At 47.0% G+C, this 17638-nt stretch overlaps 1 protein-coding gene across 2 annotated transcripts; it reads left to right on the plus strand.

Annotated features, from left to right (window-relative positions):
* Window positions 2901-16195, plus strand: EDEM1 (ER degradation enhancing alpha-mannosidase like protein 1). Of its 2 annotated transcripts, XM_021409266.1 has the most exons (12): window positions 2903-3378; window positions 4020-4092; window positions 5306-5409; window positions 6263-6434; window positions 7555-7738; window positions 8235-8409; window positions 8950-9070; window positions 9460-9630; window positions 10230-10303; window positions 11255-11351; window positions 12079-12264; window positions 13145-16195. In XM_021409266.1, the coding sequence occupies exons 1-12, from the start codon at window positions 2972-2974 to the stop codon at window positions 13232-13234; spliced, it is 1854 nt and encodes a 617-aa protein (XP_021264941.1). In that variant the 5' UTR covers window positions 2903-2971; the 3' UTR covers window positions 13235-16195. The 2 variants fall into 2 exon arrangements, 1 of the variants encoding a protein (XP_021264941.1); XR_002442464.1 differs by lacking the exons at window positions 12079-12264; window positions 13145-16195 and having other exon boundaries at window positions 2901-3378; window positions 10230-10390.

Raw genomic sequence — 17638 nt, forward strand, 5'->3', positions numbered from 1 at the left:
AATTACTCCACTTGGGTTTTCATAGCTATTGTGCTGTTCTGGATGCTCTTGGTTACTTACATGGCAGAAATGTAGACTTCAAAGTGATGATGTGAATCCAGAGCTGAGGATTACGCTTTCTGTTTACTGGAGGCTTGATGAACTCATCAGCTACCCTCATTTTGATACAGAATGGAAGTGCAGTAAGTCTTTCCAGAGAAGGGAGGCTGCTCTCTCTACGTTCCAGCCTTGGACTGAAACAATGACTTGCTCTTCTGGCATAGTTAAATCCAGGGCTAAGCACTTTCTGTTCTGAGAATGATAAGGAGCTGTCTGCTGAATTTGGTTGCTGTAGTTGTGTTATAGAAATCTGCTGGGCCCATCTCATCTCACTGATGATTACTTGACTCTGGCTCTGTAGTGAGCAACTTCTCTTCTGATGGATCAGCAGTAGGCCGTTATCGTATGAAGAAAACTGGGTCTTGTCTCTGACTGTGTGTTTGTCTTTTCACAGCTCTTAGTCATGGGTATGAGCACAAGTCAGACACCAGCCGTACCTTTACAGCTTTGTGGTGCGTTAGTCTTGTCTGGTGTCCCTGTGGTTTGAAATAGCTGTCAACTCGAAATACTTGTCAGTGTTAAGCACTGAGTGATCACCCTTACTGACCATGGGGCAGCAAGCCTCCTAAAGGGAGGAAATGGTTGTACATGCACCTGCAGCACTGGGCTGAGTGCAAGCTGAGGCGTTAGGCCCTGTTGGCTGCTCTGTGCTGTGTCAGGGAGGCTGGTGGGTCCTGTGCATCCCATTTCAGTGCTCACTGCACCCCCCAGTGAAGCTGAGTGTCCCCGCAGTTACACAGAGCAGTTCTGCCAAACCACTTGGCACTGTGAGAAATGCACAGATGTGGGTGAAGCTGTTCTATGGCCCGAGGAACTCATCTAGATTCTTATTAGTTTGTTTTCTTGGAAACAGGTTGGAAAGACCATCCTCTTCGGATGCTGATAGGTTAAGGAAAATTCTGACTCTGGAAGAAGGAAGGCCAAAGGAAATGCCTTAAACAGTCTTTCTAGTTAAAATAATGAGCATCGTGCAGGGGTCTAGAATGACTGAAGTATGATTTAGCTGGATTGTCAAGTTACCTTTTCTAACGTCTAATTGTGTAGTTGCTCTGGCTGTGCAATGGGTGTGCTGGCATGTCATTTGCTTAGTGCCTGCTTAGTGAATGTTAAAGAACTACTCTTCTTGGGCAGCGTGCCTCAGCTCTGCTCCCTGCTGGCCTGGTTTTGCACTGACCCATACGCTAGAGAGCTGTATGAATACTGAATAGGATGTAAATCAGATTATTTAAGACACCAGTGTGCTGCCAACTACATGAGCGGCGAGAAAAGGAATCATGTGAAAGGAGAAGTGACTTGTAAATATCTAAGGCTGGTACATGCTTCAGGAGTTTTGTTCCAAAAATGTGCGTTCAGAATGACGTGTCTCACAGAACCTCGGACTTGTAAAAGTTGTCTGTTGGTTCAGAACTGCAGATGCTGAAAGTTAAAGTATGCCTTGGTGAAACATCAGGGCTTCCTTACGCATTGCTTAAATGACAAGCACAGGATGGCACTCAGAAGGGGTATGCACGTATTCTTAAGGGAGAAGTAGAAATGTGATGGCTTAGTTTCCATGGCAGTGGAAGGTTGGTAAGTAGACCTTTGTGCCAGGATTAGTGCCTTTTACTTATGACATTGCAGGCTTTATTCTGTTAAAGGCAACATCTATCATTGTGATCATTTTGAAGTGCTTCAATAAAAGTGTTGTTGGAAAAAATGTTCTTTTGCATATTCATCTGTAGTAGCGCAGCTGCTTTTAGGGTTGTTAGAATTGTGTACTTCATTACACTGCTACACTCAAACTAGCAAAATGCATCTATGCTTAATTTCAATTGTTTGGATTATCTGGGTGAGGAGCCAGCACGGTGTCTGCCCGTAGCGCTTGATTTGCGGTTATGAGAGAAGGTGCTATTGCTTCTCAGGTAACAAAGCCAACACCTTTGTCCTGGACTAACCCCATCGTAAACACAGTCATAAAATGGTGGTCTAGAATGTATGTTTGAATAAGGCCGAGGCTAATTTCTAAATGAGGCTGAATTCAGGACTTCATGTTTTCAGTTGGGGTGGAAAAAGCAGTTGAATGTTTGTGCGGGGCTGGGGCTTGGTCAGGGCCTGGTCTGTGCCCTGGGGCCAGGGAGTGGTTTCCATGGTAACGGGAGGAGGGCAGCACCAGCTTCAGTGCGGGAGAGGAGCTGTCACTGGGTGCGGGGGGAGTGCGGGCCGGGGGCTGGGTGCGGAGAGCAACTCCTGGCTTCCTTTGCGTTTCTTTGGAGCGGCCGAGCTGGGAGCAGTCCGTCAGCTGCCGTTGGGCCGACGCTGCGAGCGGAGACCAAGCGGTGCCATGTGGGAGGCCCAGCTGTGCCTGGCGCGGGGCTTTCTTCTTCGCTGCGAACTTGGCGTGGCTTCTCCGCTATGGGAAACGGCCGACAAGGAGATCCTCTTCTTGGTACGTAGAGATCGTGGTGCGGGCGTGCGTTAAGGTGGCAAACCACGGGGAAAGCACAAACTCCGCCGGCTGAGGGAGAACGGGGGGGGCCCTGGTGCTGCTCAGTTCCCGCCGCCAGGGGGCGGTGTACGGAAGCGGTCCCAGGGGCAGCGCTCGGCCCCTTTGGCCGCGCTGTGCCGTGACGCGGCAGGAAGGGCCGCGCTCCGCCCGGGCCGTGCCACGACTGCCCCGGCCGCCGCCCCGCCCCGCCCCTTCCCGCTCGCCCTGAGTGACGCCGCAGCGCGCCTATGAGCGAGGGTCGTCCCCGCCCGCCCCGCGGTTCGGCCAACGGGCGGCGGGCGGGGCGGGCTCCTCGCGGCCGAGTTCGCTGTTTCTCTTCCGCCGTCAGAGGAGACGCGGCGCGGGCGGGCGGCCCCTCGGAACTATGCGCGCGGCGCGCGGGCGACCATGCAATGGCGCTCGCTGGTGCTGGGGCTGCTGCTGCTGAGGCTGGGGCTGCACGCGCTGCTGGCGCTGCTCCCCGCGCTGGCTCCGGGCCTCTGCCTGCGCCTCCGCCTCCCGTTCCCCTTCCCTCCGCGCTCCGCCGCCCTCGGTCCTCCCGGCGCCGCGCGGCCGCTGCCCGGCGGGGGCTCCTCGCACTGGGGTTCGCTGCGGGGCGGGGGCGGCGCGGCGGGGCGCGATGAGTACGAGACGCGCTACAGCGGCGCGTTCCCCCCGCAGCTGCGGGCCCGGCTGCGCGACGCCGCCCGCGGCATGTTCGCCTTCGGCTACGACAGCTACATGCAGCACGCCTTCCCCAGCGACGAGCTCGACCCCCTGCACTGCTGCGGCCGCGGGCCCGACCGCGACGACCCGTAAGTGGGGCGGGGGTGGCCGGGCCGGGCTCAGGGAGCGGCCCGCCGGGGGAGGGACGGGTGCTCGGCCGCTCCCCGTCGGTTCCGCCTCTGCCGCTCCGAACCGGGCGGGCGGCACGCCTGACTCGCTGGCCGGGCGAAGCTCGTCCCTAACGTGACCCCGGCGTTGTTGCGTGCTGACGAACCGCTTCCCGGGGCTGCCTCTCTCAGGCCCGTGGGCGGGGGGGTCCCACGCAGCGCTCCCCCCCGTCCCTGCCCGCTGCCGCGGGGCTGCACGCTTTCCCCTCTCTTTGCCTCGTCGGCTCTTGGCCCTTCGGGGAAGCGGAGCTAAAGCGAGGTGGGTCGGAGAATCGTTACGGTTGGAAAAGACCTCCAAGATCACCACTCCCACCGTGCCCACTGCCCGCATCCCTCAGGGCCGCGGCTCCACGTTCCTGGAACGTCCCCGGGGTCTTGACCCCATCCCTGTGCCGGTTCCTGGCCTCTCTTCAGCGGTCTGTCCTGCTGGCCAACGCGGGCCTCTCCTGGCACAACGTGAGGCCATCGTTTCTCATCCTGAAAGTATTTACTTCCCCATAGCATGACAGTGTTTGTGAAGCTCTGCTGGCCATCATGCCTGACGCTTGGCTCTTGTTTTACAGTTCCAATCTGAACATCAACGATGTCTTAGGGAACTACTCGCTAACGCTGATAGATGCACTGGATACCCTAGCGGTGAGTTGCCAAAATACTTTGGTTTTATTCCCGCGTTCATGTTTAGACGTAACACGAGTTGCCCAGAGTGAATGGTTAATTAGTGAGGAGGAAGGTCCTGGTGTCACGGATGAGAGCAGTAACAGGCTGGCTGTCAGCTACAGAGAACAAACAAAAGCGTACAACAGAACCTGTGAAATCTTCTCCAGCCTTCAGGTATCTCCTACGCCTTAGCTAGCCTTCACAATCAGTCATCCTTTAGTCCTTCAGTCTCTTCAGCTTCAATAACTGTACTTCTGCTGTATAATAAAGCTTCGGAATTACTGCATAGCCTACTTAAGCTAAATTTAATCAAAAGCTCAGGAAGGAAATTGGGAAAGTTAGCGTGAGGAGCTGGAAGCGGCAAACCGAATTTCGCAAATTAGTTTAAGGGTACGCTAATGTAACTGGGATACAGTGCCAAAAAACATTCGTGTTACTAACTAAAATCTAAAGGCAGTGTCTTAACAGGATATGGTCGTGGCTTTCTGAAGAGTTGAAGTCAGGTGGGTGAGAGGTTTTGAGAGACATGAGAAACTCCAGATGTCCTTGAGAGTATGGATGTCTCGTCTGTTCTGCTCAGCTGTCAGTAGCGGAAATGAGGCTAGGAAAGTGGGAGTCTGTCACTGTTTGTTTGCTGGTTAATTCTGGACCCAGGTGTGGGAAACCTAGAATCAAAACTAGCACAGAGCTTATTTTAGAATGCTTATGGAACTGCAGGTGTTCGTTGCAGGGTGTTTGAATTGAGGTAGAGTTATGGTTGTGAATGACTTCTATTAGGTAGTGCTCTAGAACAATTTTTTGCAGGGAAGAGGTAAAGGGTAAAACGGGGATGTAGTAAAGCATTAATTTATTTGATGTCCTCTTGAGGGTGGCATTGCTAGGTCCATGAGCAATTCTGATAGCGTCCTTTACTCTGAGGCTGAACTCAGACCTCAGTAGAACAAAAAAAAGCCAAACCCAAACCAGCCCCCACTCGCCAACACCGGTAACTTTTTGTTTTAAATGCACTTTTAAATGTCTGCGTAATGGGCAACTGTCTGGGAAGGCTGTCAGCAGGAGCTGGAAGGACTTTGTTCAGGGACTAGGTAATACGACTGTTGATCTAAAACGTGTACTTGCCATTTTTTCATTTTCCATTTTCTTTTGAAGCAATGATTAGGCATAACAATAATAATTTTTATTTATATAAAAGGTAATGGGCAATTCCTCCGAATTCCAGAAAGCGGTGAAGTTGGTGATTGACACAGTTTCATTTGACAAAGACTCAACAGTCCAAGTGTTTGAGGCAACCATCAGGTACGTAGCTCTAAGTTTCTGTCTCTAAACCAGAAACAAGATTAAAGGCTTGGTGTGCATATGTGACAGATTCAAAATAAAGTCTTTTTGGTAAGGGTATCTTTGGTAGTCTTTCGTACGTGATTGTTCCTTGGCTAAGGTTTTTTCTAAACGTATTATGAAAGTGTTTCATCTTTGCATGTTTAAAATTATTTTAGTGAGCCACATGGGACATGATGCTGTGATGCGATGGCAGTTTCAGCTGTCTTTGGCTTTCAGGCTGCTACTTGATGTTGCTGGTCTTGCAGCAGACTCAGCTCTGTGCACCGCAAACAACCCAGCTGATGAGTTTGTTTTGTCTTGATCGTCCTCCATGGACCTTCTGTTTGCTTTCACTTTTGTTTCGGATGAAAAACAGAACTTGCCTGTCTTAGAGATGGGTTTAATATAGTGTCTGATATTGAATGGTTTTGTTATTTGAATAACTGCCTTAATCTGTTTATTTAATTGCTGCTTAACTTCATTAGGATTTTTTTGGAGGGAAATACTAAGTTTACGTGGCAAACTTAATGTCATTTGCAGCAGTAAAAAAAGGTGGGGGAGCGTGATCTTCACTTTGACTTGGTAGGCTAAAATGTGCTCCTGAGTTAGGTGAATTTTGCAGGTCAAGATCTTGAGATTCCTGCAGGTGACAAAACCAGCGTGACCTCTGGATGTTTTCACTAATGGTGGTGGAAAAAGCAGATCTCTTTCTATAGTGTCTGTGAGATGCAGAAAGCAGTGCTGCTGTTAAATGTGATGCTGGTGAGGGTTTAGCTGAAGAACTTGGTTCAGATTAGATTTAAAACCTGGAGATCTTTTGATTTTCCATTAGGGTTTTGGGAAGCCTGCTTTCTGCCCACATCATAATTACGGATGCCAAACAGCCTTTTGGGGATATGACCATTAAGGATTATGACAACGAACTGCTGCACATGGCTCATGACCTAGCAGTGAGACTACTCCCAGCATTTGAGAACACCAAAACTGGAATTCCGTATCCTCGGGTAAGTGAGCGCATCAGCACGGTGTGGAGAGAATCTAGAAGCAGTAGCTCTCCTGTCCTACAGCTGAAGCTCTGTGTGCTGTTTGTGCAGCTGGGGTTTTGTGGCCTGCACTAAGCTGCATTGAAATGGGGTGGGTGCAGGAACTGCTCTATGTTGTGGTGAAATTGATGGTATACAAGTTGTTCCTTGTGTCTAGTCAATGTTTTCTTCAGGCTGTTCTCTTGCTCTGTGTACATTGCTGCCTGTGGGTCAGTAGTCATTCGCTTCCATGCGGTTTGGCTAGGATGTGCCCTGCCCCATGCTTTCCACAGTAACAAACCAATGCTGTCAGTGAGAAGGTTGACAACAAATATGGTAAAGGCAAATAGTCTGGGAAAATGCCTGTGCTGGAGACTTGGTACCAAAACAATCGTGGTGACCAAAGAAAACAAGGCTGTGTTGGGCTTGGATTTTGTCACTGTCTGAAGTGCTGCTCTGTGAGAACTGAAGAATACTACAGCATACTTGAACGTGGCATCTTCTGCTTTAAAACATGGAGTGCATAAGGAAAAAGGCAGAAGTTCTAGTGGAAGAACTCTCAACCGTAAAACTAATTAGCACTTGCCTGACTGGTCTGAATGTCTGGGTACAGCAGCACTGCTTTTCTTCCAGACGTGTTGGGCGTTAGGAACGTGAGCTTTCACTTCTGCCCAGAGTGTGGGTAAGGCAGTTGTGGGTGGTGTAACTTCCCTTCAGCATTTTGTGCCATGGGGAAGTTGAGGAGCGTTCACTAATGAAACTCTTGACTTGAGGAGCACTAAACTTGCATCACCCCTGGGAGAACCTGGGCAGTTAGCAGAAATGATGAAAAATTGGATTGAAATTTGGAAGGGTTAGCAAGCGTAAGAGTAACAAAAATGAGGATTTCCCACGTTAAGCATGATATTATAAAGTTAGAAGATGAATTTCAGGAATTCCTTGGAGAAGTTTTTGGCCAAGCAGCAATATGCTGGCTTTTGATGCATTGCAAAAATCAATCAAGAAAGGCCTTAAAATAAATGCAAGACTGCAGGTCAGAGCACAGCTTTATTTATGAGACGCAGCCTGCCTCGTTGCTGTTAGCGCTCTCTCTGCTTTACAGGTCAACCTGAAGAAGGGGGTTCCTCCAAACAGCAATAATGAAACTTGCACTGCAGGAGCCGGTTCCTTGTTGGTGGAGTTTGGTATTCTCAGCAGGCTGCTTGGCGATTCCACATTTGAATGGGTGGCCAGGAGAGCTGTCAAAGCACTCTGGAGTCTCAGGAGCAATAACACTGGACTGCTAGGTAATCTCTGAGGTGACGCTGTGTCGCCTGGCTGTATGTTTTAAGCTGCCTCAGTCTCCTGTATTAGAATGCTATCACTCCACAGGTTTCATTCACGTATTAAAAACTTCATTGATCTGTTACCTCCTTAGCTGTTAAGTCATACTCTCCTAGTAGCACTTTACAATTTCCTAAGAAAAATGGATTATATGAATCCTTAGGGCATGGGTTTCCAAAGACAAATTTTTCATGAAACTGGGAGATGAACCTGAAGGTCTTGCATTTCTCTTCCCATTAATATGATTGAGATTGGCAGGTGACTGAATGTACTTAAAACGAGCACAGGTGGATGCCAGCTCCTGGAATGAATGCACTGTAACACTTACATTGAATGTAATCTTTGTTCATTCCTCCTTTAGGCTTTTTGAAAGTGTAGCATTCTGAAGTTGTTGTTTCTGATTGTTTTTCTCTGATGCACTTAGGAAGGTTAGACTAAAGCTTCTGTCTGTTCTGTCAGGAAATGTTGTGAATATTCAAACTGGCCATTGGGTTGGAAAGCAAAGTGGCTTGGGAGCAGGATCGGATTCGTTTTATGAATACCTCCTGAAGTCTTACATCCTCTTTGGAGAGAAGGAAGACTTGGAGATGTTCATTGATGCTTATCAGAACATTCAGAACCACTTACGAAGGGGGTATGTTACTTCATTTGAGTATCATTTCTTTAATCACATAAGTATTCTAGTAAGATATGATAGCTTACATAATGTTTGGTTGCCCTCCAGAAAACTTCTGTTCTCTTCTTCAAAAAAGAAAACCTTATTTTTGTGGTAGTCACTCTGGAAAGAGAAGTATGATCTGGATCTGTATGGCATTATTGGTGCAAAGAAGCTGAGCTGGTTACCATCCAAACCAGTAGACACTAGGCTGAGAGAAGGCTGTAGAACTGTGAAGGAAATGTATTAAATTAGCTGGGGTAGTTCTTCTTGATCCTACCCAGTGTGACTTCTTGGTAGGGATTCTGCTGACATAGCTTGAGGATACGATGCACATGCACTTACGAATACATTTTCTGAGAGTTGGATGGACTTGTTTGTTCTCTTCAGAACGGCCTTGAGCCTAGCACTGACAAACTGCAGCTTGTTCTCTTTGCTGTTGGCAGTGCTGAAAATTAAACATGCATTGTGTTCTCATAAAACAATGAACATTTACACGTGTGTATTGTTACTTGATAGTCGAGAAGCTTGCAATGAAGGTGAAGGTGACCCGCCTTTGTATGTTAATGTGAACATGTTCACTGGACAGCTGATGAACACGTGGATTGACTCTTTGCAAGCCTTTTTTCCTGGACTACAGGTAAAGCAAACTTTTTTCTTTTAAAGATTGAGTGAAGCAGTGGGCAGGTTCTCAGAGACACTCATTCTAATCCCAGCCTGTCAGTGAGTCTGAGCATCTGCTCTGAGATGAGCTTTAAACTGGCTGTTCTGGTAAGAGAGTGGTCTAGGGCAGTTCAGCCTCTGTGCTGGGATAACACTGCGTCGGTTCAGCATTACAATATTGGAGGGCTTGGCCTGCCTTGTGTGAGCTTTGAGATGCTTCATAACGTCCTCATGTAACCTCAGTGTCTGTATGCCGTGTGTGAGGAGAGCGTTTCATTATATGACGTGTTCTTATACGCAGAGTAGAAAGCAGCTTGCCGGCCTTCAGTATTAAGCATGCATGTTTATGGCTGTTGTCACACCTAGGTGTTGATAGGAGACGTAGAAGATGCTATTTGTCTCCATGCTTTTTATTATGCCATATGGAAACGTTATGGAGCTCTCCCAGAAAGGTACAACTGGCAATTGCAAGCACCGGATGTTCCCTTTTATCCACTGAGGCCCGAGTTAGTGGAATCCACGTATCTTCTGTACCAGGTACTGGACTGTTCCGAGCTTACAGCTCGTGTTTTGGCAGACGTGGCTTTATTCAGTCACTTTTTCCCCCTGCAATCCCTGCTGTGTACTTAGCTACTAGCAGACTGCCAGAACTTAGTGGTTCTGTGTCTGCATGTTGTTACACAGAGGTCTCTGTTTCGGCGGTTGATTGTTATGTTATGTAGTTGCTATGTTGCTTGCTTTGAAAACAGGCTCTTTTATACATCAAGCAAAAGCGAGACTAAACACTCTGCTGAAGAATAGCTGGCAGATTTTTACACAGAAGAGACCTTGTGACTTCTTAATAGAAATCACTGAAGTAAATGTAATTGCCTTCTCTGCTGTGTTGTCCAGGCAGGGTCTCTGGCAGCAGATGCAGTAAACTGAAATGGCTTTCTGGCTGTAGGAAAGCTATCAGAGCTTGAATTTATGGCAAATTTTACTACATTTTTGCACAGAGTAATCTAAGTCATGTCCCTAGAAAGATAAGTACACTGTAACACGTGGGAATCTGATAGTACCGTGCCTTTGCTTTAAGTGTTACTTTTACAAGATTTCAAAATGTCTGACTCTGCCTGTTGTCTTTCTTCCTTATTTAGGCCACAAAGAACCCATTTTACCTTCATGTGGGAATGGATATTCTGCAGAGTTTGGAAAAATACACAAAAGCGAAGTCAGTCTTCAGTGTTCTTTGACTTCTCTCACTGCTATATACATATATATTTTATATAAATACTCTATAGAATCCAATCTGCTAAATGTAGGTAAACCAGAAAACCCAATCCTCCACGAAAACCACAAGTGATTATTTATTTATCAAACAATCATATTTCTCATTTGAAAATGAAGTTCATTGTCCAGTAACAAATTCATATGTCTTCAAAGTTTTACAGCTACTCTTTAAAATGTGTGGTTGATGATCAGTTGGCAAAAACTGATAAAATTACTATTTTCCTATGGCTCCTGCAAGAATAATGCTCCCCTCGTGGGCCTGTGTTGTTTAACTGACTGGGAGGATGGCCTGTAAGCGAGGCTGCTGCGTATCAGCTTTCTTCTCTAGCCAGCAGCTGGGAATCCTGTTTGTCTGAACTTCTTGCATGAGTCAAAGGCAGGATGGTGGATCTTTATTTAACTGTTGGTGTTTACTTTGCTTTCATAGACAAGTCTGTGCTAGCCATAATGTGGTATAAAATGGTGATGTCCTGAAGTTAAGTAGGATTCAGGTGCTGTGTCGGAGTGTGACTGAAAGAATGGCAAGTGTATTGTGTGATGGCTTGCTGCTCCATCTGGAAAAGTAGTAGGGAGCTCAGGAGCAAACCTTGGCCTGAGAGCAGGCTTCCAGAGCCGCGCCTCTCATGTACTGACTATGGGGAAGTGACCTGTTTATGGAGGGTAATTGGAGAGCACCTTGCTTCTTTGAAAGATGCTGTTAATAGGTCTGCACAATGGAAGAGGTCAAGCACAGTGCCAATGGTCACAGTCTCCTCAGGATACCAGAAATGTCGATGCTTCCTGATGAGAGACTTGTTTCATTTTAGCCTAACCCCTAGTGCATTGGAATGGTCTGAAGTTGAGAAGTATTTAGGGAGTTCTTCTAAGCCCAAACTGACCTTAAATCTTTCAGGTGTGGCTATGCTACGTTACACCATGTTGTGGAGAAGACAAAAGAAGATCGAATGGAGAGCTTTTTTCTCAGCGAAACATGTAAATATTTGTACCTGGTATGTATGTCATCATTTCACGGTTACTGTCTTGCAAGTTTTGTGCACAAATATGACAAGGAGGCTGAAACTGTTAGAAACTGTGCTCGGCTCTGGGGAACCAGAGGTAAATAAGTGGCAGCGTGCACTCCTTTGACCCCGCTGTAGTCCTGGAGGTTTGGGCAGCTGCCTGGGCTTGCTGTCCTGAAATGAAAGAGCTGGCAGCTCCTTCAGGGTTGGAAGCTGCAAGGAGAGGGAGCAAGACTGAAGGTGGCTGCAGCTCAGCTCTAAGTGGAGTTGCTGCTTGTAGCTATTTTAGATGAATAGCAGCAGCCCTCCCGTTGCTCTCTATCAGGCTTTGGCAGTCATAGGAGAAAACATTTGAGCCAACATGGCTTAAGCTACTGTTCTCAACGTCCTTTACTGTAAAAATGTGCCACTGAATAGCAACAGTGGGATGCCAGCCTAGAAATGCCTGCATAGTGCAGCATAGGAGAATAAGAGCAATTGAAGTTGTGTGAGAAGTTTTGCTCTCTTCTTTTAACTCCTAACATATTGAAACTGTTTATTCCCATTTGCTCTGGCAGTAGTTAGCCACCAAAAAGCATGTTTTCCTGTGATCCTTCAGATGCATGAGTGTGATCTGATGCACGTGAGCGTGCTTTTTGACTTCTTGATGGGGGGAACTTGAAAAATGCACGCACTTAATTTACTTCATTCAGCTCCGTCTCTCCTGTCTCTTGTTTAGTTGTTTGATGAAGACAATCCAGTGCATAAGTCTGGAAATAAATATATGTTTACTACTGAGGGACATATTGTGTCTGTGGATGAACGTTTTCGCAACTCGCTGTGGCAGGACATCCTCCCCGGAGAAGAGGACAGCACAGAAAAAGTTAAACCTAACGAATTAAAGGCTGCCAACTTCAGTTCTAATGTAAGGAAGGCACAGACTGGTCCCGATGGTGTTACTGGGGGGTTGTATGTTGAGCTGGGTTGGGCAGTGGAAGAATAGCTTGGAGGTGGTGCCTCAGGGTTCTGCTTTGTTCCCTGTGTCAGTGTTAAATAGCCAAGCAGCTCCTTTGTTAACAAGAACTTGGAGCAGTGAAAGGAATGGGTTAGGTAATGTGGGAGAGATTATGTTGACGGTGAATCCTGTCCTCTTAAGTATTTTGCAGTAAGTAGTTTCTTCTTTCTTCATTTCCAATTATTTTTCCCTTCCGCTTTTCCTTGCCCTTAAAGTTTTCCTTTGTTGCTGTGATGGGGAGGGAAATGAGCAGAGGGTGACATAAACAAACCTGTTTTGTTTTCCTCCTCAGAATGGTTTTGAGGCAAATAAAGGTGATTTCTCTTGAACAGGAATTGACTGAGTACAGAGGCATGGATCCATTGCCCATCAACAACCAAAATAGTTCTGTTTTTCATACACGTTTTTCAGTCTCTGCTGGTAGCTTCTAGCATGGTTCCTTCTCCCTCCCTACCCCCAGTCCTGCAGAAAAGGAACATTATCTTAAAAGAAACATTATCAGTTGTCATAGTGAAGGAAGTATTGATTGAATAACGACCTGCAGTAGTTTGGCTTGTATTTGGAAGCTTGCAGCTTGCTTTAAAGAAATGCTTGCTGTTCACTGATGTTGTTCGTGCTGCAGGTTTGTAAAAGGAGGGAGAGTCAGCACTGGAAGTGCTGCTGGTTACAGCTTTTTACAGGGAAGAAGGCTGTGGTCATCAGTGCTGAAATGACTGCTGTATGAAAACGGGATATGGAACTGACTGTTTGCAGATTTTATTCTTAAAAAATATTCTCATTTTGTTAACAGTGTAACAGAGTTCCTGATGAGAGGAGATACCTGCTGCCTTTGAAGAGCAACTACATGAGACAGATCGATCGGATGGTGGGCCTGATCTGAATGGGTCTTCAGAGAAAATTTTGTCGTATGTCAGGAAGAGCATGGGGTTTGGCTCCAGACTTTCCTCTTCAGCTACACGGCTACGTATGCTGAGTCACTTGGGTGTCCCCTGTGCTTGTTAGTTTTGAATTGTGGATGTGAAGGGAGATTTTGTTCCCTTACGAGTTCAGACTTCTGAACTATGGAAACTCCGTGTGCCACCTGAATAGAGATTTCTTGTTTTAAGGCTTCCTATGAAAAATGTTGAAAATGAAGGTTGGATATACTTTTTAAAAAAAAAAAAAAAAGAGGAAAAAAATTGGCATGTGCCACTTAGCTACCTCTTTGTAGCTGCATTACAGATTTCCCTTTGGAAAAGGGTCAGGTATTTAATTTGAAATGATCTTGGGACTGGGGAAGGAATGGGAAAGTGCAATTTCTTACACCAAGTTTAATCATCGGGTTATTCAGACTAGCAATACACAATCTTAAGTACTTCTCAGGTAGGGACCCGCAGGCAGTGGGCTTTGGCTGAAACAAAAATGCTCTGTGTAGAACAGTATCTTGGAAAGATAACTCTTGATCAATGTAAGAAGCTGTCGGTATAGTCATGAGATCCCTCGTGCACGGTTGAATAGAGCCGTGCAGTCACAAGGGCTGTAGCTGCAGAAACCAGTAATAACACAAATTTGGTGCCTTCTTTTGTAAGGGAGCGTGGGGTGGGGTGGGGAGGAGGAGGGGAAAAACTTCAAAGCCACTCAGCTGTGGAAGCAGCTAACTTCCAAGAGTCAGGTGGTCTGCCACGTGCCTCTTCCAGAGAAATGCTGCTGAGAACTGCTATAACAGTCTGTGAAGAACAAACTGTTTCACATTCCTTATAGCATTGATGTGTTAGTGCCTTACATTTTCTTCTTTAGCAGGAAAAAACTGAGCATACCTGGGAGGAGGGGCAAAGTGTTTCTGAATAGCTAGTTAAAATGTGCAGTTGGTCCCAAAGTGAAAAGTAACTTACACGTGAGCCAACTCTTTTTCAATAGTGCAGCTGCTGTGCCCATCCCAAAGAATACTTCTGGGTTTATTTCTGTCAGTGTCCTTAGTAAAGGGGCCATCTCTGCATCACCCTGGGGCAGGAGCCAGTGAGAGGTGTGTGTAACCGCGTGGTGCCTGCAGGACTGTCGGTGCTGACGGCAGTGATAATGTACCTGCAAACTGTGCCTTCTGATTCCTGAGAGAAAACTGCTGGTGCTTCATCCCACCATCTTCAAATGCAGCTCAGGTTTAGCTGAGGAGTGACAATTCATGTAACTGTCAGGAGGAAGGCAGCACTGTTGCGAGGGATGAGGACCAACTGAGGCCAAACAACTTAATCCTTTGTTTTTCCAGTGGCTCCCCATTGCTTACAGGCTTTTTATGTGCTGCTTCTGGCTACAGCTGAAGCAAAAACGTTACTGTTGGGTTCGTGATTTTTTAAGTTAAGTCTTAAAATAAGAGCAAACTTGATCTGCTGTATTTTCACCTTTTTATGATGACATATGTTTTCATAAGCCATAAATTGCAACTCAAAACATTTCTAATAAATACGAAGCTAGTGCTTAAGAGGTTATTGCTTGAATCTTTTAGCATACAGGTGCATCTCAGGGACCTCATTGTAGAATCTTTTATTCCGTGATAGCTGGATCTTGTATTCAGGCAAAAAAAAAAAACAAAAAAACCTGTCTTCCTGGTTTTAATGCGTGTGTTTTTACTGGGGTTTTGGAGGCAGAGGAGGGAAATACGTTAAGATTTCCCAGAACTTTGCAATAGAATCAGTTGCCTTGCTATCTTAGGCAGCTGGCAATTCCAACTCCTTTAGAATCGGCTTTGCAAACCTATTAGTAGAATGTCTGTTCAGTTGCCTAAATCAATGCAAAACACAAATTCAGAGTGTTACTATCCAAATGTACTGGGAATGGTTCTCCTTAACCAGTAAGCATTGAGTGGGCATGCTGGCACGCTTCGGTTTGTGACCGTCTACAGGAGTGTGGGAGGATGTGTGAGGAGAACTCATTCTGCCTTCTAGGGGAGGGACAAAGCAAATTGCCCGGGCTTTCTAAACTCTGCGGGGTCAGGCCTGGTTGTGACTCTGAAGGGAGAAGTGCCCTGGCTGTGATGTGGATGTTTCTGGTGGCGGTTTTCCCCCGCCTGGCAGCGTAGCTCTCTGGATGTGCATTACGCATCGTGCAGTTGCCTCTGTGTTTTGTGCCTTCTGAAAAGCCTGAGCCCTGGTGAGGGTTCCAGCTGAGTTCTGTGTGCAGAAGTTTGCTCCGGAGCGTTCCCCGGGGAAGCACAGGGCTGTAATGAAGTTGCACGCTGTTCCACCGCCTCGCTTTTCACTTCTTGTGTGTGCCAGCAGCAGCAAAAGGCAGTGTACAGTGGGAACGGAGTGGGCAGGTGTTGCAGCCTTTCAGCTCGTGGTGGTTTGGGCCATTAGCTACAGTGCCAGCTTGTAGATGGGGAGCTTCTCATTAAACGGTGCCAGAATTTGTGTTGCCAAGGTGATCCAACAGCTGTCATCCCCCGGGAGCATTTCTGCCCACTGGGAGGCTGCTGCTGGTACGCGGTGGAAGGCTTGGTGTTCTCCAAGGAGCCAACTTTTCTCTTTTGGAAAGGAAGACTTCTCTGAGATGCTTTACTCTGTAATGACGGGGCACATGCTATGCACTAATATGGAATTTTTTTGTGAAAATCGGTGGTAAATGGAATTGGTAACTGCTGGAATAACGTGCTGAACCAGATTTTGTATTTCTTGGTATAATGTGCAATATCAATTTTTCCTAATTAAAGATACAGTGTATGCTTAATTGTTGTTTTTCAACAGAGTATTTAATTGGGGATGGGAAACTTTTAAGAGGACCAAACGTGCTTCTGTGAAATGTCCTAAGTTTTCAAAACTGAGCTTACATTTTAAAGTTTTGCATTAAAAATGATGTATTTGACCACTTCTAGCTGTGTTTTTCTGTAGTTTTTATGAGTTCATCGTAAAGTTTATGTGTAATCTCCCAAAGGCAGGGAAGGATGAGTTGGAGTGTGTGTACCTCATCTTTGCTGTTCACCAGACGGGGAGACTTCAGGAGGTGAAGGTGGGCTGGGAGAAGCAGTGAGTGGAGGGACACACACCTGGAGTCTGTTCAGGCAGGTCTGGGGCTCTTACTGGAGGGGGGGCTGCCTAAGCCAGACCTTGACAGTTCCTTTTCACTGAGGATAACTTGTCTCTGTCTGCACCGTGGACCTTTTTAGCTCAGGAACACATTATTGAGGTGTGCAAGAAGTAGCGTTTATTTTCCCTGCAGGAGGTTAAAGGCACTTTGCAGCCACGTCCCCGCAGTAACACACGGGAAGTTGATGGTTTGGAGAAGCAGTCTCTGGCTGGTGGAGGCTTTTTTTGCCAGCTCCATCTGCCTTGGTTACTAGACAAGATATTTATATACACTGCGTTTTCACCTAGCGGAGAACGAGGGGAGGCTCTGTACTGCAGGAAGATTGGAAATAACCACCTCCAACAAAGCAGCCCCTTCGTTTTCCCCAGCTCTTGAGGGGCAGCCTGTGCTGAGCTCCTGTGGGGTGGAGGAAGGCAGCGTGGTGGCACCGAGCTGATGGCTGTGAGCAGGTAACGGGTTGTGGCTGAGCACCGACCACATGCTGCTGTGTCCCAGCACCTTTCTGCACATCACTCTGTGAAGAGCCCAGTGCAGGTTCCGGGTGCTCTGCTGCCCTTCCCTGCGGTTGCCCACTTAGGGGTGGTGTCACTGCCCTGAGCAGCTATTGGCTGTATTTACCATGCTCCTTATCTTCTCTTCCCTCTAATCTGCTGTGGGGATGTTGGTGGGTCACTGTGTTATGGCTCTGGAATGAGACTGCTTTGACTGGAGCTTCTCTTAGGTCTGCATTGCCATTGTCTGTGTTCTGTGTTTGAGGGAGTGTGATAGGAGATCTAAAGCCTGAAAGCGTGCACGACAGCTCTGGGCATTTTATAGGGTAAAATACATCAAGCAAACCCAGCGTGACAGCTAAAAGGAGGTGGCTCGTGAGACATGGTGTGAGGGCTGAAAGGTTTGGGTTCCAGCATCCTTAGACCGCTGTAGATCTGATCTGCTTCCACAAGAGACCACTCTTGTGCCGCTGTTTGGAAATGTGTCTGTTCCACAGCAGCAAAACAAAAGTAACGTCTTTTGGGTGGAGCGTTTGAAAGTGCAATTGCATCATTTCCAAACAGCACTGTCTCTCCTTTAGGTGGAGCTGCAAAGCGGGAGGGAGAAATGAGCAAGGAAAACAAAATCGTGTTCTGCTGTGAGATGGTCCCAGCTGCACCGCTCCAAAAAATCGCCTCTTCCAATTCACGGAGGCGTTTGCCTTTCTCCTTGCTTAAAACTTCTTTTAGAGAGAAAT

This window comes from Numida meleagris, chromosome 11, assembly GCF_002078875.1.
Source record: "Numida meleagris isolate 19003 breed g44 Domestic line chromosome 11, NumMel1.0, whole genome shotgun sequence".
Lineage (NCBI taxonomy): Eukaryota > Metazoa > Chordata > Aves > Galliformes > Numididae > Numida > Numida meleagris.